This window comes from Bufo bufo, chromosome 1, assembly GCF_905171765.1.
Source record: "Bufo bufo chromosome 1, aBufBuf1.1, whole genome shotgun sequence".
In the NCBI taxonomy this organism is placed as follows: Eukaryota; Metazoa; Chordata; class Amphibia; order Anura; family Bufonidae; genus Bufo; species Bufo bufo.
The window spans coordinates 346,074,402-346,099,834 of NC_053389.1; the positions used below are offsets into that span (position 1 = coordinate 346,074,402).

At 45.3% G+C, this 25,433-nt stretch overlaps 1 protein-coding gene across 2 annotated transcripts in view; it reads right to left on the bottom strand.

The window, feature by feature from the left end:
• The window catches only part of SLC23A1 (solute carrier family 23 member 1), a 434,941-nt gene that overhangs the window by 342,890 nt on the left and 66,618 nt on the right, over positions 1-25,433 (bottom strand). For both annotated transcript variants that reach the window (XM_040442715.1, XM_040442724.1), the window contains exon 3: positions 6,748-6,905. In XM_040442715.1, the coding sequence (XP_040298649.1) occupies positions 6,748-6,905 (158 nt within the window). The remainder of the gene's footprint in view (positions 1-6,747; positions 6,906-25,433) is intronic.

Consider the following 25,433-nt stretch of genomic DNA (forward strand, 5'->3'; position numbering starts at 1 on the left):
AAAGACAACTTTTCCCATTTTTTTATACAAAGTTGGCATTTGGCCAAGATATTTCTCTCACCCAGCATGGGTATATGTAAAATGACACCCCAAAACACATTCCCCAACTTCTTCTGAATACGGAGATACCAGATGTGTGACACTTTTTTGCAGCCTAGGTGGGCAAAGGGGCCCATATTCCAAAGAGCACCTTTCGGATTTCACTGGTCATTTTTTACAGAATTTGATTTCAAACCCCTTACCACACATTTGGGCCCCTAGAATGCCAGGGCAGTATAACTACCCCACAAGTGACCCCATTTTGGAAAGAAGACACCCCAAGGTATTCCATGAGGGGCATGGCGAGTTCCTAGAATTTTTATTTTTTGTCACAAGTTAGTGGAAAATGATGATTTTTTCTTTTTTTTTTTTTTCTTTCAAAGTCTCATATTCCACTAACTTGTGACAAAAAATAAAAACTTCCATGAACTCACTATGCCCATCAGCGAATACCTTGGGGTGTCTTCTTTCCAAAATGGGGTCACTTGTGGGGTAGTTATACTGCCCTGGCATTCTAGGGGCCCAAATGTGTGGTAAGCACTTTGAAATCAAATTCTGTAAAAAATGACCAGTGAAATCCGAAAGGTGCTCTTTGGAATATGGGCCCCTTTGCCCACCTAGGCTGCAAAAAAGTGTCACACATCTGGTATCTCCGTATTCAGGAGAAGTTGGGGAATGTGTTTTGGGGTGTCATTTTACATATACCCATGCTGGGCGAGATAAATATCTTGGTCAAATGCCAACTTTGTATAAAAAAATGGAAAAAGTTGTCTTTTGCCAAGATATTTCTCTCACCCAGCATGGGTATATGTAAAATGACACCCCAAAACACATTCCCCAACTTCTTCTGAATACGGAGATACCAGATGTGTGACACTTTTTTGCAGCCTAGGTGGGCAAAGGGGCAAAGGGGCCCAATTCCGAGCACCTTTCGGATTTCACTGGTTATTTTTTACAGAATTTGATTTCAAACTCCTTACCACACATTTGGGCCCCTAGAATGCCAGGGCAGTATAACTACCCCACAAGTGACCCCATTTTGGAAAGAAGACACCCCAAGGTATTCGCTGATGGGCATAGTGAGTTCATGGAAGTTTTTATTTTTTGTCACAAGTTAGTGGAATATGAGACTTTGTAAGAAAAAAAAAGAAAAAAATCATCATTTTCCGCTAACTTGTGACAAAAAATAAAAAGTTCTATGAACTCACTATGCCCATCAGTGAATACCTTAGGGTGTCTACTTTCCGAAATGGGGTCATTTGTGGGGTGTTTGTACTGTCTGGCCATTGTAGAACCTCAGGAAACATGACAGGTGCTCAGAAAGTCAGAGCTGCTTCAAAAAGCGGAAATTCACATTTCTGTACCATAGTTTGTAAACGCTATAACTTTTACCCAAACCATTTTTTTTTTTTTACCCAAACATTTTTTTTTTATCAAAGACATGTAGAACAATAAATTTAGAGCAAAATTTAGATATGGATCTCGTTTTTTTTGCAAAATTTTACAACTGAAAGTGAAAAATGTCATTTTTTTGCAAAAAAATTGTTAAATTTCGATTAATAACAAAAAAAGTAAAAATGTCAGCAGCAATGAAATACCACCAAATGAAAGCTCTATTAGTGAGAAGAAAAGGAGGTAAAATTCATTTGGGTGGTAAGTTGCATGACCGAGCAATAAACGGTGAAAGTAGTGTAGGTCAGAAGTGTAAAAAGTGGCCTGGTCTTTCAGGGTGTTTAAGCACTGGGGGCTGAGGTGGTTAAAGAGGACCTTTCATCAGAATCAAGTATGTAAACTGAATATACATACATGGAGAGCGGCGCCCAGGGACCCCCCTGCACTTACTATTATCCCCGGGCGCCGCTCCGTTCTCCGGTGATAGCCTCCGGTAAAGTCATAGTTAGGCTCCACCCATTTGAGCCTGCCGGCGTCTCTTTCTCCTATGCTATAGCGCTGGCCAATCGCAGCGCTCAGCTCTTAGCAATGCTATGAGCTGAGCGCTGCGATTGGCCAGCGCTAAAGCATAGGAGAAAGAGACGCTGGCAGGCTCAAATGGGTGGAGCCTAACTATGACTTTACTGGAGGCTATCACCGGAGAACGGAGCGGCGCCCGGGGATAATAGTAAGTGCAGGGGGGTCCCTGGGCGCCGCTCTCCATGTATGTATATTCAGTTTACATACTTGATTCTGATGAAAGGTCCTCTTTAAGGATAAAGAGAGACAAAGGGAAAATCATAGACCGTTTTGGCAAAAAAAATTGCTGAACTCCGCTCTCTGCTTCTCTTTTAAACTGCAGACTGGCCAATGCTATATATTTTTGAAGCTCAAATTGGATGGCACTTCTGTTTGTTTAATTATTTGTGTGGCTGGAGGTGGCTGGAGGCGGGACATGGAGGTGGGACAAGGGTGGGGCTTGCGGCAGCACATAGGTGGGGACTGTAAGGGGGCCCTTGATTTATTCTTTCCTGGGGGCCCTGAGGGTTCTCAGTACGCCCCTGCTTGTCTACAAGTTGAACCCCCACCTTTCCAAGTTGCAAGCAGTGTAATTGTTGCCATACCACTTAGTTGTGGTAATGGATGGCTCAGTTCTGTGCAATTATTTAAAATTGCAATTATCTCTGTGTGGTAAGATGTACTCCAGCTGAAAAGACAATTTTATAAATATTATGTAACTTCTGGCTGAACTAGAGGGTTAAGAGGCCCTGTCACCATAAAATGCAGTGAAATCTGAAGGCAGCGTGCTAAGGGCTCTTTCACACTTGCGTTCTTTTCTTCCGGCATAGAGTTCCGTCGTCGGGGCTCTATGCCGGAAGAATCCTGATCACTTTTATCCTAATGCATTCTGAATGGAGAGAAATCCGTTCAGGATGCATCAGGATGTCTTCCGCTCCGGACCGGAACGTTTTTTGGCCGGAGAAAATACCGCAGCATGCTGCGCTTTTTGCTTCAGCCAAAAATCCGGAACACTTGCCGCAAGGCCGGATCCGGAATCAATGCCCATTGAAAGGCATTAATCCGGATCCGGACTTACGCTAAACGTCATTTCGGCGCATTGCCGGATCCGACGTTTAGCTTTTTCTGAATGGTTACCATGGCTGCCAGGACGCTAAAGTCCTGGCAGCCATGGTAAAGTGTAGTGGGGAGCGGGGGAGCAGTATACTTACCGTCCGCGCGGCTCCCGGGGCGCTTCAGAGTGACGTCAGGGCGCCCCACGCTCATGGATGACGTGTCGCATGGATCACGTCATCCATGTTCATGGGGCGCTCTGACGTCATTCTGGAGCGCCCCGGGAGCCGCACGGACTGTAAGTATAATGCTCCCCCACTCCCCACTACTACTATGGCAACCAGGACTTTAATAGCGTCCTGGCTGCCATAGTAACACTGAACGCATTTTGAAGACGGATCCGTCTTCAAATGCTTTCAGTTCACTTGCGTTTTTCCGGATCCGGCGTGTAATTTCGGCAAATGGAGTACACGCCGGATCCGGACAACGCAAGTGTGAAAGAGCCCTAAAGAGCAAGAGGAACGGAACTGATTGATACATCATTTTGTGGCAAAAGATTCAGTAAAACTTGTAATATATACTTCATTTTCATTTATATTTCATTGGTTATCAGTGATTGATATCATTCTCTATGTAGGGGTACTTTCACATTAGCGTTTTTCTTTTCCGGCATAGAGTTCCGTACTAGGGGCTCTATACCGGAAAAGAACTGATCAGGTATGTCCCCATGCATTCTGAATGGAGAGTAATCCGTTCAGTTTGCATCAGGATGTCTTCAGTTCAGTCGTTTTGACTGATCAGGCAAAAGAGAAAACCGTAGCATGCTACGGTTTTATCTCCGGCTAAAAAAACTGAAGACTTGCCTGAATGCCGGATCAGGCATTTTTTCCCATAGGAATGTATTAGTGCTGGATCCGGCATTCAGAATACCGGAATGCCGGATCCGTCCTTCCGGTATGCGCATGCGCAGACTGAAAAAAAGGTGAAAAAATAAATGCCGGATCCGTTTTTGCCGGATGACACCGGAAAGACGGATCCGGCATTTCAATGCATTTTTTCGACTGATCAGGCATTTTTAAGACTGATCAGGATCCTGATCAGTCTTACTAATGCCATCAGTTAGCATACATTTTGCCTGATCCGGCAGGCAGTTCCGGCGACGGAACTGCTTGCCGGATCTCTCTGCCGCAAGTGTAAAAGTAGCCTAAAGACTTACCTGAATGCCGGATCCGGCATTTTTTTCCATAGGAATGTATTAGTGCCGGATTCAAAATACCGGAATGCCGGATCCGTCCTTCAGGTCTCCGACCTTTAAAATGAGAAAAAAATAAATACCTGATCCGTTTTGCCTGATGACACCGGAAAAACGGATCTGGTATTGCAATGCATTTTTCTGACTGATCAGGCATTTTTCAGACTGATCAGGATCCTGATCAGTCAGAAAAATGCCTGATCAGTCAGAAAAAATGACATGCGTTTGCATACAGTTTGCCTGATCAGGCAGGCAGTTCAGGCAACGGAACTGCCTGCCGGAATCAAACAACGCAAGTGTGAAAGTACCCTAAGTGTGTATACAGAGATAGCTGTCAGTCATTGATAACACCTCTCCCATGAAAAATGAAATCAGAAATAGCAGAGATTTGAATGTATAAATGACAAGGTTTTACTGAATATTTTCCAACAAAACTGCTCAGCTTATCCTGCTGTATAGCATGCTGACTGTAGATTGCATTGAATTTTGTGCTGACAAGTCCTCTTTAACCCCCTAAAGTTTGCATTTACCAGACAGGGGCGGGCCCAATTCCTTGCGCTTGGCTCCTTCCTGTGTGTAAGCAGTTGGGAGAGGGTGAGTTAGTATGAACAGCCTGCAGGAACTTGACTCTTATGTGTGTAGTTCCCCAGAACTGGGTGTTTTGAAAATTGCAAATAGATAATATTGTATTTTATATTGTTATGTATTTTGTATGTATGGCCATTGTTACCAATAAGGATATGAATGGCAAGTGTTAAGCAAACCACCCTGTTCCTCCCCTATTGGTAGGAAAGGACTGGTCCTTCTTCCTGCCAGGATGTGGGGTTCCGGTCCAGAGACAACATTTCTACTGCACCAGTCCCCACGGAGCAACAGCTTGATGAAGTACACTGTGACACATCACTTCATCAGGGCCACTACCACTCCCATCCTCTGCAGCAACTCCTCCGGGGATTACTGCATGTGTATTGTACAATCAGATTGTGGGGCCCAGAGAGGTACTCCAGGGAACTTATCAGACTGAGCAAGGAAAAGGAATATTATTTGGAAGTTTGAGCAGCCAAATTGTCTGGGTTTCAATGGCCTCCGGTCTTTAGTCATGCCAGAGAGACGGATTACGAATTTGATTTAGGATCTATACCCCGCAGTGGGAATTTTAGAGGTTTTGTGAACACCCACAGTCTGAACTAGTGCCTTGCATAACCTAAAATAAGAAAGTGCATCTGTATATGGTACATAGAGACAAAATTTCTGATTCTGAAGGAAATTTATTTAAGATTGTTTAAGAACTGTGCCTATGCTGAAAAGTAAATGTTTGTCGAAACTGCTGGTTCATCGGTAAAAGTTGGTTATGTGTTGAACTGCCCCAATTGCTTTACTTACTAAAGGCTTTACTTCCTGCCTTGCACCTCACCAACATTCAATATCAACCCCCTTCTAAAAGGCAGGATATGCTGGAACAGGGTCTTCCCTAGGGGAGACAGGTGCACCTTCTCCTCACTGCAAGACCCAGGGGAATGCTGGAGCAGGGCAACTGCCACCATGAGTAGCCTCCACTGTACCATCTATTGTCTCTCCAATGTTCTCCATCACCACACACTTTTCTCCGCTGGGTAGCTGCATGCTGCTATAACATAGGTGGGCTAGGTAAACTCATGAGTCAACATACCATATGTAGTTTGAAATCAAGGAATACATTTACCACTGCTCCTGCACATGGACCCTCAGGAGATTTAAACAGTACAAATAATTTCAAATATTATTGAAATTGTATTAAAATATAATAGTCAAATTGTTTAAAAGCTTGCTAATTTAATACAGTGGTCCTTCAAGTAACAATATTTCAGCTTGCATTGGCTTTTCCTAGGCCATAGTTAAGAAAACCTAACTCAACTTACAATGGCACAAGCAGTGATAATCAGAGCATAAATATTTAATTGGTAAAACAACTGTGATTGGCTACAGTGAAAAGCCAATTAAATTTAGAGCAAGAAGATCAAATCAGTGCATCCACTATTAGGTCTATTTTCCACCAATTAGATGTGCAGCTTGGCCGTTCACTGTGGCCAGTCACAAATTAATTCATACTTCCACCAATTCTCCGCTGCTACCATTCCACTGCCCTCTGCTGGGTTCTACTTCCTGGTCACTCTCGACAGAGTATACGCCTGCACCTTTGGTAAAGCAGGTCACCATTGTGGCCAGTGATTGGTTGAGAAGACATTTGCTATATATAGAAAGGCACCAGGAAGCATAGACCAGCAGGAACGGGAAGCAGCCGAACACAAGCGGCAGGATTATGCAAGATCCTGAAAAGCTCCTGTCCTCAACATATAGTTGATTAACCATAGAAACAAAGTGGATATGTAAAGTGGCAAAAACAGCATCATAAAAAGCATGCACTTATTGCACTATAAAAGTGTTATATCTCAAAATAAGACAAGATAGCCTACCTTACACCAAATGTTGTCTGGATAAATGTAGTGATTCCTACACATGTAAATATTGTTCCTATAAGCTGGCTTACAGTTTGCTGATCATTTCCAACACAAAGAGCATTTGCTAGAAGAAATGGTATAGCTATCGTCCCACTGAAGCATGTTAAGTAGTGCTGCAAAATAGTAAAACGGTGCACATTTTAGCTGTAACTTCTATAGTCTTCTTCACTTTATTTCACTGATAAATAGGAAAATCCATACTTATTGTGAGGACTACATTAAACGGAGGGAAAACTGGGTAATTGCCCTTAGCTCTTCAGCACCTGGTGGCCTATTTAAAATTATTCAAACAATTACAAATTATTAGTTGAAACAATATACCGGTACCTCTTCTGAGCCCTGCAGTGTGCCCAAAATGGCAGTTTATGATTACATATGGGGTTTGCCATATTCAGGAGTAAATGCCTTACAAACTGTGGGGTACTTTTTTCTTGTTCAATCTGGGGCTAAAACAACATTTTATTGGAACAAATGTAGTTTTTCATCTTCACAACCAAATGTTTCAAAAAATTATATGCCTGTGGGGTCATAGCAGTCACTACACTACTCAATAAATTCCTTAAGGGTCAGTTTTGGGGGTTTCTACTCCAGGGATACCTCAGGGTCTCTTCAGATATGACAGTGCCCAAATACCTTTCCAGAGAAATCAGCCCTCCAAAAGCCTTCACTTCTGAGCCCTGTCATGTGCCCATAGAGCAGTTTACAACCTTTTTCTCATCTTACCACTTGTGAAAACAACAAATATGGGGCTAAAGCATCATTTTATTGGAAGATAGTAAATTTTGAATTTTCACAGCCAAGTATTTCTAAATTCTGTGAAATGCCTGTGGGGTCAATGCTCTGTCACCCCTCAATAAATTCAATGAGGTGTGCAGTTTCCAAAATGAGGTCACTTTTTGGGTGTTTCCACTCCAGGGGTATCTCAGGTTCTCTTCAACTGTGACATAGCGCCCAAAAACTGTTCCAGAGAAATCTGCCCTCCAAAAGCTATATGCTGCTCCTTCTGTACTGAGCCCTGCGGTCTGTGCATAGGGCAGTTTTCAACCAGTTATGGGGTCTTGCCGTATTCAGGAGAAAATGGGTAACTCTTTGTGGGCTGCTTTTTTCCCTCTTACCACTTGTGAAAATGAACAAATTGGGGGGAAAGCAACATTTTATTGAACATTTTTCATTTTCACAGCCATGCATTTCTGTGGGGTCCAAGTGCTCAGTAAATCTATAGTAAATTCCTTGATGGGTGTATTTTCTAATATGGGGTCACTTTTTGAGGGTTTCATACCTCAGGGTCTCTTTAAATATAACATGGCACCCAAAAACCATTCCAGCAAAATTTGCTTTCTGAAAGCCATATGGCACTCCTTTCCTTGTTTTATACCCACTGTGGGGATTCACTCTGGTAGGCAGGGTAAGCGGACGCAGTGCAGAGGCACAAAACAGTTCTTAAACAGAAGTTCAGTGTTTATTCACACAAGCCGGTTAACAAAAACAAAAGACCTGATGCTCAATTTACACCATGCCGTGGGTACATCTTAAGAAGGTCCAGTCCTGGTGTTTAATTCCCACCATGTTGCGGGTACCGCGGAAGAGGGACAAGTCCAGGTGTTCGCCAACCTGTCCTCCCAGACAGGCCCCAAGCCGACATCCAGCCACAGGCCTCACACACACCACCTACTGCCATCCAGCTGGCATTTAAAAAAAAGTCAGCTGTCAACAAAGCCCACATTGGCATATGAGATCCAGTCCGGTGCTTGATCTCACCTTGGTGTCAATCAGTCCAGTAGCACATACTTGGAGGAAAATACCTTCCTCTCCACACCAGACCTTTCACTGTGTCACACCACATATAGGGTGTTTCTTTAAATTGCAGAATCAGGGTAATAAATATTGAGGGATTTTTGCTGTTAACTAGAGATGAGCGAATTTCCAGTTATGAAATTCATTTGCGATTCGTTTACTGGTAAAAGGTGAATTGCGTTATGGATTCCATTACCACGGACCATAATTTCAATTTTATGATGGAATGCATAAAGGAATGACTTTAGAGGCATTCCGTTATTCATTCCGTCATAATATAAGTTTATGGGCTGCATAACGGATCCATCCCGTTTCTGTTATGCAGGAAAGGATTCCGTTATGCATTTCGTCATAGAATTGCGTTATGGTCTGTGGTAACGGAATCCATAATGCAATTCATCTTTTACCAGTAAACAAAGAGTGAACGAATTTCAAAATATGAGATTCGCTCATCTCCACTGTTAACCTTTGCCGTGCTACACGAAAAATGTGATTAACATAGAAAATCTGTAAAAAAAAAAAAAAAAAAAATGACATTTTTAAATGTCACCTCTATTTTCCTTTAATTTTTGTAGAACACCTAAAGGGTTTACAAAGTTTGTAAAATCAGTTTTGAATAATTTGAGGGGTGTAGTTTCTAAAATGTGGTCATGTACGGGTGGTTTCTATTCTATAAGCCCTTCAAGATCACTTGACTAAATTGATACTTAAAAAAATTGGTTTTGAAAATTTTCTTTAAAATGTGAAAAATTGCTTCTAAAATTCAAAGCCTTCTAACATCCTAAAAAAGTAAAGTGACATTTATAAAATGGGACATATGGGTAATGCTGATTAATAACTATTTTAAGAGGTATTACTATCGGTCTTCAAAGTTTGAATTTTATATAAATAAAGAAAAAAATATTGACACAAATTTACTGCTAACACGAAGAACATGTCACGAGAAAACAATCTCAGAATCGGTTACATAAGTGATTACCATATAAAGTGACACGTCAGATTTGCATGGCAGGAAGGTGAAAACTGGTTCAGTCTTGAAGGGGTTAAGAGGTTTTTTTAGAAGTGTACATACATGATTCTAAATAATATGATTAGAGATGAGCAAAGTTTTGTAGAACAACTAAAGGGTTAACAAAATTTGTAAAATCAGTTTTGAATAATTTGAGGGGTGTAGTTTCTAAAATGTGGTCATGTACGGGTGGTTTCTATTCTTATGCCCTTCAAGATCACTTGACTAAATTGATACTTAAAAAAATTGGTTTTGAAAATTTTCTTTAAAATGTAAAAAATTGCTTCTAAAATTCTAAGCCTTCTAACATCTATAGGAGAGTACCTGGGTTGGTGGTAGATGGAAGGTACGTGCCACCGGGGGTCCTAGCCCCGGTGGAGTAAGAGCCGGAAAAGTGCATTTTGCAGCGGTTATGCTGTTAACACAGCGGATCCGGGCCGGCTCTTACTGGGAGCAGGCAGATATGCGGGCGGGTGCCTGTCTCCCCACGGTCCAGGCCAGGTTTTGCAGGGAAGGGTTAAAACCAGACCAGCAACAAGGGTGTGGTGTGCAATGTGGAGCTTCTGTGTTCTCTGGCTGGGAGATTGAGAAGTGGAGGTGAGCTGGGCTGTTTGCTGAGGCCTGTAAAGGAGCAGCTGAAGCCAGGAGGGATCCGTGTTCCGTGGCTAGAAGCCGGACCGAGGGACTTGGTTCACCAAGGAGAAAAAGGTGACATTACTCCTGGCTTTAAATAGACTTTGCTTTATGTGATGGAAACAGGCCTCAAGTAGCCTGCAGCAGGGACTTGCTGTGTTTGAACTATTATTTTGCTGTTGTGTGTGACCACCCTCCCTATGAACTGCACCGTCTTTCACTTGTATGCACCTTGTGAATAAACAAAGCATCGTGTTTTACACCAAGACCGGTCTGTGTTGCCTCTATACTGCACTCGCTACCACTGCCTACCAGAGCGGATCTCCACACATCCTAAAAAAATAAAGTGACATTTATAAAATGGGACATATGGGTAATGTTGATTAATAACTATTTTAAAAGGTATTACTATCGGTCTTCAAAGTTCGAATTTTATATAAATAAAGAAAAATATTGACCCAAATTTACTGCTAACACGAAGAACATGTCACGAGAAAACAATCTCAGAATCGGTTACATAAGTGATTACCATATAAAGTGACACGTCAGATTTGCATGGCAGGAAGGTGAAAACTGGTTCAGTCTTGAAGGGGTTAAGAGTTTTTTTTAGAAGTGTACATACATGATTCTAAATAATATAATTAGAGATGAGCAAAGTTTAAAAAAATTTGCTTTGTGATAAATTAGTTCGTCATGAATAGAGTTGAGCGAACACCTGGATGTTCGGGTTCGAGAAGTTCGGCCGAACTTCCCGGAAATGTTCGGGTTCGGGATCCGAACCCGACCCGAACTTCGTCCTGAACCCCATTGAAGTCAATGGGGACCCGAACTTTCCGGCACTAAAAAGGCTGTAAAACAGCCCAGGAAAGAGCTAGAGGGCTGCAAAAGGCAGCAACATGTAGTTAAATCCCCTGCAAACAAATGTGGATAGGGAAATGAATTAAAATAAAAATAAAAATAAAAAAATTAACCAATATCAATTGGACAGAGGTCCCATAGCAGAGAATCTGGCTTCACGTCAGCAGAGAATCAGTCTCTTCATGCCATAGCAGAGAATCTGGCTTCATGTCAGCAGAGAATCAGTCTCTTCATGCCATAGCAGAGAATCTGGCTTCATGTCAGCGCAGAATCAGTCTTCATGTCATAGCAGAGAATCAGGCTTCACGTCACCCACCACTGGAACAGGCCACTGTCACACATTTAGGCCCCGGCCCACAGACAGAGGAGAGCGGTCCCGTAACAGAGAATCTGGCCTTATGTCAGCGCAGAATCTGTATTCATGTCATAGCAGAGAATCAGGCTTCACGTCACCCACCACTGGAACAGGCCACTGTCACACATTTAGGCCCCGGCACCCAGACAGAGGAGAGCGGTCCCGTAACAGAGAATCTGGCCTTATGTCAGCGCAGAATCTGTCTTCATGTCATAGCAGAGAATCAGGTTTCACGTCACCCACCACTGGAAGAGGCCACTGTCACACATTTAGGCCCTGGCACCCAGACAGAGGAGAGAGGTCCCGTAACAGAGAATCTGGCTTCATGTCAGCACAGAATCAGTCTTCATGTCATAGCAGAGAATCAGGCTTCACGTCACCCACCACTGGAAGAGGCCACTGTCACACATTTAGGCCCTGGCACCCAGACAGAGGAGAGAGGTCTCGTAACAGAGAATCTGGCTTCATGTCAGCACAGAATCAGTCTTCATGTCATAGCAGAGAATCAGGCTTCACGTCACCCACCACTGGAACAGGCCACTGTCACATATTTAGGCCCCGGCACCCAGACAGAGGAGAGAGGTCCCGTAACAGAGAATCTGGCTTCATGTCAGCACAGAATCAGTTTTCATGTCATAGCAGAGAATCAGGCTTCACGTCACCCACCACTGGAACAGGCCACTGTCACATATTTAGGCCCCGGCACCCAGACAGAGGAGAGAGGTCCCGTAACAGAGAATCTGGCTTCATGTCAGCACAGAATCAGTCTTCATGTCATAGCAGAGAATCAGGCTTCACGTCACCCACCACTGGAAGAGGCCACTGTCACACATTTTGGCCCTGGCACCCAGACAGAGGAGAGGTTCTTTCAACTTTGGGTTGCCCCGCAATATAATGGTAAAATGAAAATAAAAATAGGATTGAATAAGGAAGTGCCCTGGAGTAGAATAATATATTGTTAAGGGGAGGTAGTTAATGTCTAATCTGCACAAGGGATGGACAGGTCCTGTGGGATCCATGCCTGGTTCATTTTTATGAACGTCAGCTTGTCCACATTGGCTGTAGACAGGCGGCTGCGTTTGTCTGTAATGATGCCCCCTGCCGTGCTGAATACACGTTCAGACAAAACGCTGGCCGACGGGCAGGCCAGCACCTCCAAGGCATAAAAGGCTAGCTCTGGCCACGTGGACAATTTGGAGACCCAGAAGTTGAATGGGGCCGAACCATCAGTCAGTACGTGGAGGGGTGTGCACAGGTACTGTTCCACCAGGTTAGTGAAATGTTGCCTCCTGCTAACACGTTCCGTATCAGGTGGTGGTGCAGTTAGCTGTGGCGTGGTGACAAAACTTTTCCACATCTCTGCCATGCTAACCGTGCCCTCAGAGGAGCTGGCCGTGACACAGCTGCGTTGGCGACCTCTTGCTCCTCCTCTGCCTTCGCCTTGGGCTTTCACTGGTTCCCCTGTGACATTTGGGAATGCTCTCAGTAGAGCGTCTACCAACGTGCGCTTGTACTCGCGCATCTTCCTATCACGCTCCAGTGTAGGAAGTAAGGTGGGCACATTGTCTTTGTACCGGGGATCCAGCAGGGTGGAAACCCAGTAGTCCGCACACGTTAAAATGTGGTCAACTCTGCTGTCGTTGCGCAGGCACTGCAGCATGTAGTCGCTCATGTGTGCCAGGCTGCCCAGAGGTAAGGACAAGCTGTCCTCTGTGGGAGGCGTATCGTCATCGTCCTGTGTTTCCCCCCAGCCACGCACCAGTGATGGGCCCGAGCTGCTTTGGGTGCCACACCGCTGTGAACATGCTTCATCCTCATCCTCCTCCACCTCCTCCTCATCCTCGTCCTCCTCGTCCTCCAGTAGTGGGCCCTGTCTGGCCACATTTGTACCTGCCCTCTGCTGTTGCAAAAAACCTCCCTCTGAGTCACTTCGAAGAGACTGGCCTGAAAGTGCTAAAAATGACCCCTCTTCCTCCTCTTCCTCCTGGGCCACCTCCTCTTCCATCATTGCCCTAAGTGTTTTCTCAAGGAGACATAGAAGTGGTATTGTAACGCTGATAACGGCGTCATCGCCACTGGCCATGTTGGTGGAGTACTCGAAACAGCGCAACAGGGCACACAGGTCTCGCATGGAGGCCCAGTCATTGGTGGTGAAGTGGTGCTGTTCCGCAGTGCGACTGACCCGTGCGTGCTGCAGCTGAAACTCCACTATGGCCTGCTGCTGCTCGCACAGTCTGTCCAGCATGTGCAAGGTGGAGTTCCACCTGGTGGGCACGTCGCATATGAGGCGGTGACCGGGAAGGCCGAAGTTATGCTGTAGCGCAGACAGGCGAGCAGCGGCAGGGTGTGAACGCTGGAAGCGCGAACAGACGGCCCGCACTTTATGCAGCAGCTCTGACATGTCGGGGTAGTTGCGAATGAACTTCTGCACCACCAAATTCAGCACATGCGCCAGGCAAGGGATGTGCGTCAAACCGGCTAGTCCCAGAGCTGCAACGAGATTTCGCCCATTATCGCACACCACCAGGCCGGGCTTGAGGCTCACCGGCAGCAACCACTCGTCGGTCTGTTGTTCTATACCCCGCCACAACTCCTGTGCGGTGTGGGGCCTGTCCCCCAAACATATGAGTTTCAGAACGGCCTGCTGACGTTTACTCCAGGCTGTGCTGAAGTTGGTGGTGAAGGTGTGTGGCTGACTGGATCAGGAGGTGGAAGAAGAGGAGGAGGAAGCTGAGGAGGAGGAGACAGGAGGCAAAGAATGTTGCCCTGCTATCCTTGGCGGCGGAAAGACGCGCGCCAAACAGCTCTCCGCCTGGGGCCCAGCCGCCACTACATTTACCCAGTGTGCAGTTAGGGAGATATAGCGTCCCTGGCCGTGCTTACTGGTCCACGTATCTGTGGTTAGGTGGACCTTGCCACAGATGGCGTTGCGCAGTGCACACTTGATTTTATCGGACACTTGGTTGTGCAGGGAAGGCACGGCTCTCTTGAAGAAGTAGTGGCGGCTGGGAACAACATACTGTGGGACAGCAAGCGACATGAGCTGTTTGAAGCTGTCTGTGTCCACCAGCCTAAATTACAGCATTTCATAGGCCAGTAGTTTAGAAATGCTGGCATTCAGGGCCAGGGATCGAGAGTGGCTAGGTGGGAATTTACGCTTTCTCTTAAATGTTTGTGAGATGGAGAGCTGAACGCTGCCGTGTGACATGGTTGAGATGCATGGTGACGCAGGTGGTGGTGTTGGTGGTACATCCCATGTTTGCTGGGCGGCAGGTGCCAACGTTCCTCCAGAGGCGGAGGAAGAGGTTTAGGCTGCAGCAGCAGAAGAGGCCGAGGCGGCAGCAGCAGAAGAGGTAGCAGGGGGAGCCTGAGTGACTTCCTTGTTTTTAAGGTGTTTACTCCACTGCAGTTCATGCTTTGCATGCAGGTGCCTGGTCATGTAGGTTGTGCTAAGGTTAAGAACGTTAATGCCTCGCTTCAGGCTCCGATGGCACAGCGTGCAAACCACTCGGGTCTTGTCGTCAGCACATTGTTTTAAGAAGTGCCATGCCAGGGAACTCCTTGAAGCTGCCTTTGGGGTGCTCGGTCCCAGATGGCGGCGGTCAGTAGCAGACGGAGTCTCTTGGCGGCGGGTGTTCTGATTTTGCCCACTGCTCCCTCTTTTGCTACGCTGTTGGCTCGGTCTCACCACTGCCTCTTCCTCCGAACTCTGAAAGTCAGTGGCACGACCTTCATTCCATGTGGGGTCTAGGACCTCATCGTCCCCTGCATCGTCTTCCACCCAGTCTTGATCCCTGACCTCCTGTTCAGTCTGCACACTGCAGAAAGACGCAGCAGTTGGCACCTGTGTTTCGTCATCATCAGAGACGTGCTGAGGTGGTATTCCCATGTCCTCATCATCAGGAAACATAAGTGGTTGTGCGTTAGTGCATTCTATCTCTTCCACCCCTGGGGAAGGGCTAGGTGGATGCCCTTGGGAAACCCTGGCAGCAGAGTCTTCAAACAGCATAAGAGACTGCTGCATAACTTGAGGCTCAGACAGTTTCCCTGATATGCATGGAGGTGATGTGACAGACTGATGGGCTTGGTTTTCATGCGCCATCTGTGCGCTTTCTGCAGAAGACTGGGTGGGAGATAATGTGAACGTGCTGGATGCACAGTCGGCCACCCAATTGACTAATGCCTGTACCTGCTTAGGCCTTACCATCCTTAGAATGGCATTGGGCCCCACCAAATATCCCTGTAAATTCTGCTGGCTACTGGGACCTGAGGTAGTTGGTACACTAGGACGTATGGCTGTGGCAGAACGGCCACGTCCTCTCCCAGCACCAGAGGGTCCACTAACAACACCACAACCATGTCCACGTCCGCGTCCGCGTCCCTTACTAGATGTTTTCCTCATTGTTCCCGTTCACCACAATTTTGAAAATGGCAAATTTGGGAATAGTTTTTCAACCCAGAACAAAAACTGTGCTTTTACGGTCACTACAAATAATTTGACCAGCTAAAACAGTACTGATTTGGAGGAATATAAATGTCAGGGCTATTTTTTAGGTGCTGTGTGACAGGTATACATTTAATCACAGAATTAGACTTGTATCTGCACTGTAGCGTGTGTGTTAAGTTTTTCAGAATGACACTATCAGCACCTTGAATCTAATATACCCTTTTTGGGATAGATTTAAAGTAGGCCTGATATAGCAAAACTACTAATTTTGAAAATGGCAAATTTGGGAATACTTTTTCAACCCAGAACAAAAACTGTGCTTTTACGGTCACTACAAATAACTTGACCAGCTAAAACAGTACTGATTTGGAGGAATATAAATGTCAGGCCTATTTTTTAGGCGCTGGGTGACAGGTATACCTTTAATCACAGAATTAGACTTGTATCTGCACTGTAGCGTGTGTGTTAAGTTTTTCAGAATGACACTATCAGCACCTTGAATCTAATATACCCTTTTTGGGATAGATTTAAAGTAGGCCTGATATAGCAGAAACTACTAATTTAGAAAATGGCAAATTTGGGAATAGTTTTTCAACCCAGAACAAAAACTGTGCTTTTACGGTCACTACAAATAACTTGACCAGCTAAAACAGTACTGATTTGGAGGAATATAAATGTCAGGGCTATTTTTTAGGTGCTGGGTGACAGGTATACCTTTAATCACAGAATTATACTTGTATCTGCACTGTAGCGTGTGTGTTAAGTTTTTCAGAATGACACTATCAGCACCTTGAATCTAATATACCCTTTTTGGGATAGATTTAAAGTAGGCCTGATATAGCAGAAACTACTAATTTTGAAAATGGCAAATTTGGGAATAGTTTTTCAACCCAGAACAAAAACTGTGCTTTTACGGTCACTACAAATAATTTGACCAGCTAAAACAGTACTGATTTGGAGGAATATACGTAAATGTCAGGGCTATTTTTTAGGCGCTGGGTGACAGGTATACCTTTAATCACAGAATTATACTTGTATCTGCACTGTAGCGTGTGTGTTAAGTTTTTCAGAATGACACTATCAGCACCTTGAATCTAATATACCCTTTTTGGGATAGATTTAAAGTAGGCCTGATATAGCAGAAACTACTAATTTTGAGAATGGCAAATTTGGGAATAGTTTTTCAACCCAGAACAAAAACTGTGCTTTTACGGTCACTACAAATAACTTGACCAGCTAAAACAGTACTGATTTGGAGGAATATAAATGTCAGGGCTATTTTTTAGGCGCTGGGTGACAGGCTCAACTTGCCCCTGATGTAGTATATGGCCAAAAAATAACCACACTATTAATGGTTAAATGCACTTGGGTGACACAGGCTCAGCCTGCACCTGATGTAGTATATGGCCAAAAAATAACCACACTGTTGATGGTTAAATGCACTTGGGTGACACAGGCTCAGCCTGCACCTGATGTAGTATATGGCCAAAAAATAACCACACTGTTGATGATTAAATGCACTTGGGTGACACAGGCTCAGCCTGCACCTGATGTAGGATATAGCAAAAAATAACCACACTATTGATGGTTAAATGCACTTGGTGGTAGCTTGTGCTGGTGCACCACAAGCCACAAAATGGCCGCCGATCACCCCAGAAAAAAGTGATATAAAAACGCTCTGGGCAGCCTAAAAAAAGGGAGCAATTCAATATCAGCACTTCAATGATCCACAGCTGGAGATCGATCACTGAATTAAGTCTTTTGGAGGAGTTAATCTGCCTAATCTCGCCCTAACGTCGCAGCAGCAACCTCTCCCTATGCTTGAATCAGCAGAGTGACGTGCAGCGCTACGTGACCCAAGCTTATATAGAGGCTGGGTCACATGCTGCACTGGCCAATCACAGCCATGCCAATAGTAGGCAAGGCTGTGATGGCCTCTTGGGGCAAGTAGTATGACGCTTGTTGATTGGCTGCTTTGCAGCCTTTCAAAAAGCGCCAAGAAAGCGCCGAACACCGAACCCGAACTTTTACGAAAATGTTCGGGTTCGGGTCCGTGTCACGGACACCCCAAAATTCTATACAGTTCGGGTTCGCTCATCCCTAGTCATGAAGCACATTTCTTTGTAAGTAGTCGGTGCAATGACAGGTAGTGGCAATTGCGCTGCATCCTGTCATTTAACATTGACATTCACAGTGCCCGCCCCTTTAACAGTGAACTCCACAGTACCTGCCCCTTTAACAGTGACCTCCACAGTGGCTGCCCCTTTAACATTGACCACCCTTTTAACAGTGACCTCCACAGTGCCCGCCCATCTAACATTGACCACCCCTTTAACAGTGACCTTCATAGTGCCTGCCCCTTTAACAGTGACCTTCATAATGGCTGCCCCTTTAACATTGACCACCCCTTTAACAGTGACCTTCATAGTGTAGTCGTTAAGTACCAGGACATCATGATGTGCCGGTATGTCATATGTCCCCAAGAGGTTAACAGTGACCTCCACAATGCCCGCCTCTTTAACAGTGATCTCCACAGTGCCCGCCCCCTTAAGAGTGGCCTCCACAGTTCCCACCTCTTTAACAGTGACCTCCACAGTGCCCAACCCTTTGAAAATGACCTCCACAGTGCCCGCCCCTTTAACAGTGACCGCCCCTTGAACAGTGACCTCCACAGTGTTTACCCCTTTAACAGTGACCTCGACAGTGCCCGCCTCTTTAACATTGACCAACCATTTAACTGTGACCTTCACAGTGCCTGCCCATTTAACAGTGACCTCCACAGTTCCCGCCACTTTAACAGTGCCCGCCCCTTTAACAGTGACCTTCACAGTGCCTGCCCATTTTACAGTGACCTCCACAGTGTCCGCCCCTTTAACAGTGACCTCCACAGTGCCTGCCCCTTTAACAGTAGAAAAAATGGCACCGGCAGCATCTCATATCTTCCGCCCCTTTAATATTGACCACCCTTTAACAGTGACCTTCACAGTGCCATCCCTTTTACAGTGGCCTTCACAGTGCCTGCCCCTTTAACAGTGACCTCCACAGTGCTCACCCATTTAACATTGACCTCCACAGTGCCCGCCCCTTTAACGGTGACCTTCACAGTACCTGCCCCTTTAACAGTGACCTACACAGTGGCTACCCCTTTAAGATTGACCACCCCTTTAACAGTGACCTCCACAGTGCCCGTCCCTTTAAGATTGACCATCTCTTTAACAGTGGCCTTCACAGTGCCCGTTCCTTTAACAGTGACTTCCACAGTGCCCGCGCCTTTAACAGTAACCTCCACATTGCCCGCCCCTTTAATAGTGCCCATCCCTTTAACAGTGACCTCCACAGTGCTCGCCCATTTAACATTGACCTCCACAGTGCCCCCCCTTAACAGGGACCTCCACAGTACCTGTCCCTTTAACATTGACCACCCCTTTAACAGGGACCTCCACAGTGCCTGCCCCTTTAACATTGACCACCCCCTTAACAGTGACCTCCACAGTGGCTGCCCCTTTAACATTGACCACCCTTTTAACAGTGACCTCCACAGTGCCCGCCCATCTAACATTGACCACCCCTTTAACAGTGACCTTCATAGTGCCTGCCCCTTTAACAGTGACCTTCATAATGGCTGCCCCTTTAACATTGACCACCCCTTTAACAGTGACCTTCATAGTGTAGTCGTTAAGTACCAGGGCATCATGATGTGCCGGTATGTCATATGTCCCCAGGAGGTTAACAGTGACCTCCACAATGCCCGCCTCTTTAACAGTGATCTCCACAGTGCCCGCCCCTTTAACAGTGACTTCCACAGTGCCCGCGCCTTTAACAGTAACCTCCACATTGCCCGCCCCTTTAATAGTGCCCATCCCTTTAACAGTGACCTCCACAGTGCTCGCCCATTTAACATTGACCTCCACAGTGCCCCCCCCTTAACAGGGACCTCCACAGTGCCTGCCCCTTTAACATTGACCACCCCTTTAACAGTGACCTTCATAGTGGCCGCCCCCTTTAACATTGACCACCCCTTTAACAATGACCTTCATAGTGGCCGCCCCTTTAACAGTGACCTCCACAGTGCCCGTCCGTTTAATAGTGACCTCCACAGTGTCTGCACCTTTAACAGTGACCTCCACAATTCCCGCCCCTTTAACAGTGACATCTACAGTGCCCGCCCCTTTAACAGTGCCCGCCCCTTTAACAGTGACCGCCCCTTTAACAGTGACCTCCACAGTGCCCGCCCCTTTAATAGTGACCTCCACAGTGTCCGCCCCTTTAACAGTGACCTCCACAGTGTCCGCCCCTTTAACAGTGACCTTCATAGTGGCCCCTCCTTTAACAGTGACCTTCACAGTGCCCTCTCCTTTAACATTGACCACCCCTTTAACAGTGGCCTTCATAGTGGATACCCCTTGTAAGGGATCGTCTCTTATTCGGGGGTCATTCTCACAGAATTATCTTCATAACCACTAGGTTTCCGGTCCAAACAGTGCGATTTATTTTACACTCTTCATACACAACATGGCATAAAACAAAAGCCTGCCCGTCTGGGCTCTACCTAAACATAATAAACATAGTTTTCTTAACTTGGCTATACGATCGCGTTCCCACATGGAACCAGGTGCGGCTTACCCCAGACATGCAGTCCACCAGCCCTCAGGCTGTAACAAATGCAGTACCTTTGGAGGGGGTTGTGGTCTAGCAGTCCTCCCGACTCTGACCTTTCAAAGCTTGTTCCCGGGCGTCACTGAGTCCCCCAAAGTCCAGGCTATTGCATAGCCTCATGGCCCCTCAGCCTTGCCTAGCTGAGACCACACTGACAGAGCCTCACCAGGCCTCTGTCTGCATACTCTACAGAGTGAGCCACACCCAATTCCAGAAACCAGATTAAATGGAATCCCTGGACGTGAGCATGCCCTGAATCCCGGACTGGAGCATGGAGAACAGGCACCCACCCAACACATTGCCTGTTCCCAGTAAAGCCCGCCCTGAAATAGCTGAACCAGCTACACTATCTATATGGTGTCCCCCAACTACTTTAGTGGACACCTGGACTAGGGCTTTTACTCCACCAAGTCCGGGCCCCTTGGTGATACGCTCCTGGTGCAAACAACACCTCAATGTTCACATTCCCACACCCTTTAACAGAGACCTCCACAGTGGCCGCCCCTTTAACATTGACCACCCCTTTAACAGTGACCTTCATAGTGGCCGCCCCTTTAACAGAGACCTCCACAGTGCCCGCCCCTTTAACAATGACCTCTACAGTGCCCGCCCCTTTAACAGTGACCACCCCTTTAACAGTGACCTCCACAGTGCCCGCCCCTTTAACAGAGACCTCCACAGTGTCCGCCCCTTTAACAGTGACCTCCACAGTGCCTGCCCCTTTAACAGTAGAAAAAATGGCACCGGCAGCATCTCATATCTTCCAAACTGTTTATTGCGACCCCCAGACAAGTAAAAACAGCAACGTTTCGGCTGAAACTCAGCCTTTGTCAAGCCTAATGACATCCACATTGTTCTACATATATATATACCCCACATATAAAAACACACCCCCTCAAATCGCCAATAGCAATCAATGTTCATCTCATCTACCAATCACTATTAAGTATATACATATAGAACAGGCTATTACCGTGCACCTGGTTGTAGGCATAGCAAGACGCTAGTCAATTGCATCCACATCATGGCGATGTTGGTCATGTCGGCGTTGCCCCGAGTGTAGTGCGCAGGCGCGTAAAGTTCCGCTCATCCAGTGAGAAGCGTCAACCCGCATCCATGGCAACTGACGGCGCTCATGCATGCAGCCAACCGGCTGTCTCAAGAGCCATATGACGCACATACCCATGCGTCATGTCAACGGACGTCATCAGAACGCACCCTCGTGCATCCAATGAACATATCACGGGAACACTCGCGTGCGGCGTCATTGCAGTGCGACATCATCAATGCCATGGCAACGGGAGACACATCTATGGAGATCAATACAATAAGTTTAAATCAAACTTTTTCGGCACTCACATGGGACAATACCATAACACATGAGCAAGAGGACCACATATATATCATGATCATACTGGCTATAATCCAAAAATTACAGTAGATAAAAGGGCATATAATAGAGCCATAATACAAAAATATATAGCATGCATAAGTGAAATGATGGCACATGAATATACTTAAAGGCAACAGGTTTATCCTAAGACATAAGGGGTGAATCACCTGGGACAAATCTACATATAACACACTAAAAACACGATGTCTAAGTACCTAGAGGACATACTACCTACCCATCATTAATCAATGGAAGTGACATTAAAATCTATGTTAAGGCCAAAAGGTTGGAGGGATCTAAGGGTGTGAATCTATTTAAGTTCCTTTCTTCTCAGGATTCTCTTTCTATCACCACCACGTCTCAGGTATCCTACACTGTCAATAGCATGAAATCGTAATTGGTTTATGGAATGGTTATGTTCAATGAAATGTTTAGCAACTGGTGTATCCAATGCCCCTTTTCTTATTCTACTTTTATGTTTATTGATTCTCTCTCTCAATTCCATCGTGGTCTCCCCCACGTAAATCAGACTGCAAGGGCACTGTATCATGTATACCACGTCAGTGGATCTACATGTATAGTGTCCTTTAATTTTGAACAACTTACCGCTATAGGGATGTGCAAAACCATCGACCTTCATGATGCAACTACAGTTGCAGCATGAAAGGCAAGGGAAATTGCCATTCCTCAATGGTGCCAATCTCATCTGTCTCTCCACATCTTTACCCCCTAAATCCGCTTTTACAACTTTATCCCGCAAATTGGGGCTTTTCTTGTAGGACATCATAGGGGGAACTGTAAATTCAGTGACATTGGGTAATCCCTTGTGCAAAATATGCCATTCTTGTCTCAGGATGGCAGCAATATTGCCACTATCTCCCCCATAAATTGACACAAAGGGAATACGCACAATGTCTTGTTTATGGGACCTCCTTATAAAGGTGGAGCTACGTTTAGTGGTCGTAATTTTATGTATACTGCGTTCAATTAATTTTTTGGGATATCGTCTGTCCCTAAATTTGCAGCACATTTCATCAACCCTGTGTTCAAACTGCGTATCATCAGATACAATGCGTCGTACTCTAAGCAGTTGACTCCATGGTAGGGAGTTCACCATGTTGGAAGGATGGCTACTGTCATACATCAATAAGGTATTTTTATCCGTGGGTTTTTGGAACAAATCTGTAGTAATAATTCCCACCCGCACCAGAATTCGGACGTCAAGGAACTGAAGCTCACTGACAGAGTATGTCACCGTGAACTGCAGGTCCTGGACTCCAGAATTCAGGTGCGTATGGAACTCATCAAGTTCCAATATAGTACCTGTCCAAATTAAGAAAATGTTGTCGATGTAGCGCCACCAGAACCCTCTCAAAAAATCTGGAGCGATATACGAGCCGATCCTCGACCTCCGCCATGAAGATGTTTGCGTAGGTTGGGGCCACATTGGACCCCATCGCCACACCCCGCTTTTGCTGGTAGAAGGTGTCCCTGAAGAGGAAATAATTCCTCCTCAGGATCACCTCCAGGAGGTCGAGGATCAGCCGGCGCGCCCCTGGAGAGAGATCCGTGCTGGCAAGGGCCACATCGACGACACTAAGGCCATAAGAATGGTCAATGGATGTATACAATGATACAACATCGAAACTCACAAGCACAGAATTCTCTGGTATACTGAGGGACTGTAACTTAGTCAGGAAATGACCGGTATCGCTGATGTAGGAGGGTGACAAAGGCTGAGTTTCAGCCGAAACGTTACTGTTTTTACTTGTCTGGGGGTCGCAATAAACAGTTTGGAAGATGTGAGATGCTGCCGGTGCCATTTTTTCTACATTTATTCTATGGCCTGTTGGATCAAGGGCCAGCGGTGAGGCTGCTGCATCCATTTACACATCAACGAAGGACCGAATAGTGCTGCTTCTATTTATATTTATTACTGCCCCTTTAACAGTGTCCTCCACAGTGCCCGTTCCTTTAACAGTGACCTCCACACAGTGTCTACCCCTTTAACAGTGACCTCCACAGTGCCCGCCCCTTTAACAGTAACCTCCACATTGCCCGCCCCTTTAATAGTGCCCACCCCTTTAACAGTGACCTCCACAGTGCTCGCCCATTTAACATTGACCTCCACAGTGCCCCCCCTTTAACAGTGACCTCCACAGTACCTGTCCCTTTAGCAGTGACCTCCACAGTGGCTACCCCTTTAACTTTGACCACCCCTTTAACAGTGACCTTCATAGTGCCTGCCCCTTTAACAGTGACCTTCATAGTGGCCGCCCCTTTAACATTGACCACCCCTTTGACAGTGACCTTCATAGTGGCCGCCCCTTTAACAGTGACCACCCCTTTAACAGTGACCTTCATAGTGGACACCCCTTTAACAATGACCTCCACTGCACCTGCCCCTTTAACAGTGACCTCCACTGTACCTGCCCCTTTAACAGTGACTTCCACAGTGCCTGCCCCTTTAACAGTGAAGTCCACGCATGCCCTCCATGCATGTAGCAGTGTAGTTGTGCCATCATAAGTTATATCACTGAATAGTTAAGGACCTGCAAAGTGCTAAAACCTGTGATAAGTTGTAAATGGCAGTTTGGATTAAAGTGAAAGGCTTGCTGGCTTCTATTGGCTAATGCAGTTAATTTTTGGGGAATATCTCAGGAACTGAGACCCGGTCTAAAACTTTCCCGGACAACTGATGTACCTGTGTGCTAAATTTGGCGAAAATCAGTCTAATCGTTCGGTCGCGCATAAATGTACAGTCTAGACGTCTAGACAGACAGAAACTCATTTCTATATATATATAAGAGATTATAAAATATGTAAATATATTATGGCTAAAACATCAGTAGTAGTTTCCCACATATTATGCATTCACATATATCAGAAGTATGATATTATCTATCTATATCTCTCTCTCTCTATATATATATATATATATATATATATATAAAATAGATATACCGTATATATATATATATATATATATTTTATTTTTTATTTATATATTTTTTTATTTTTATTTTTTTTAATAGTAATTACACAATTTTTACAATTACAAAAAAAAAAAAAAAAAATATATAAATTTAATTTAGCCTCTATTTCTGAAAAGTTTCTGTCGGGATTCAAACTCACAACCTTCTACATTATAGTCCAGAATGTTAACCACTACACTATAGAGCTGCATGGCCAGATACTTTAAAAAATAAATAAAAAAAGAGAGACTTCTGCTGTATAGGAATACTTACTAAACACTAAAATACCACATCCTAGATCTCAATGAATGAAATATTCCAGTTGCAAATCTTTAATTATTGCACAGTGGAATGCGTTGAGAACAATAAAAATGATCAATGTAAATTAAAATTAATATCCCATGGAGGTTTGGAATTTCAAGCAGTCATTAGCCCTCAAGCAAAATAAGCTTCTTTTGCTTATTGAAGGTACCTCTACTGTATACAGCACCAGGAATTACTACACATTACCTGTATAATAA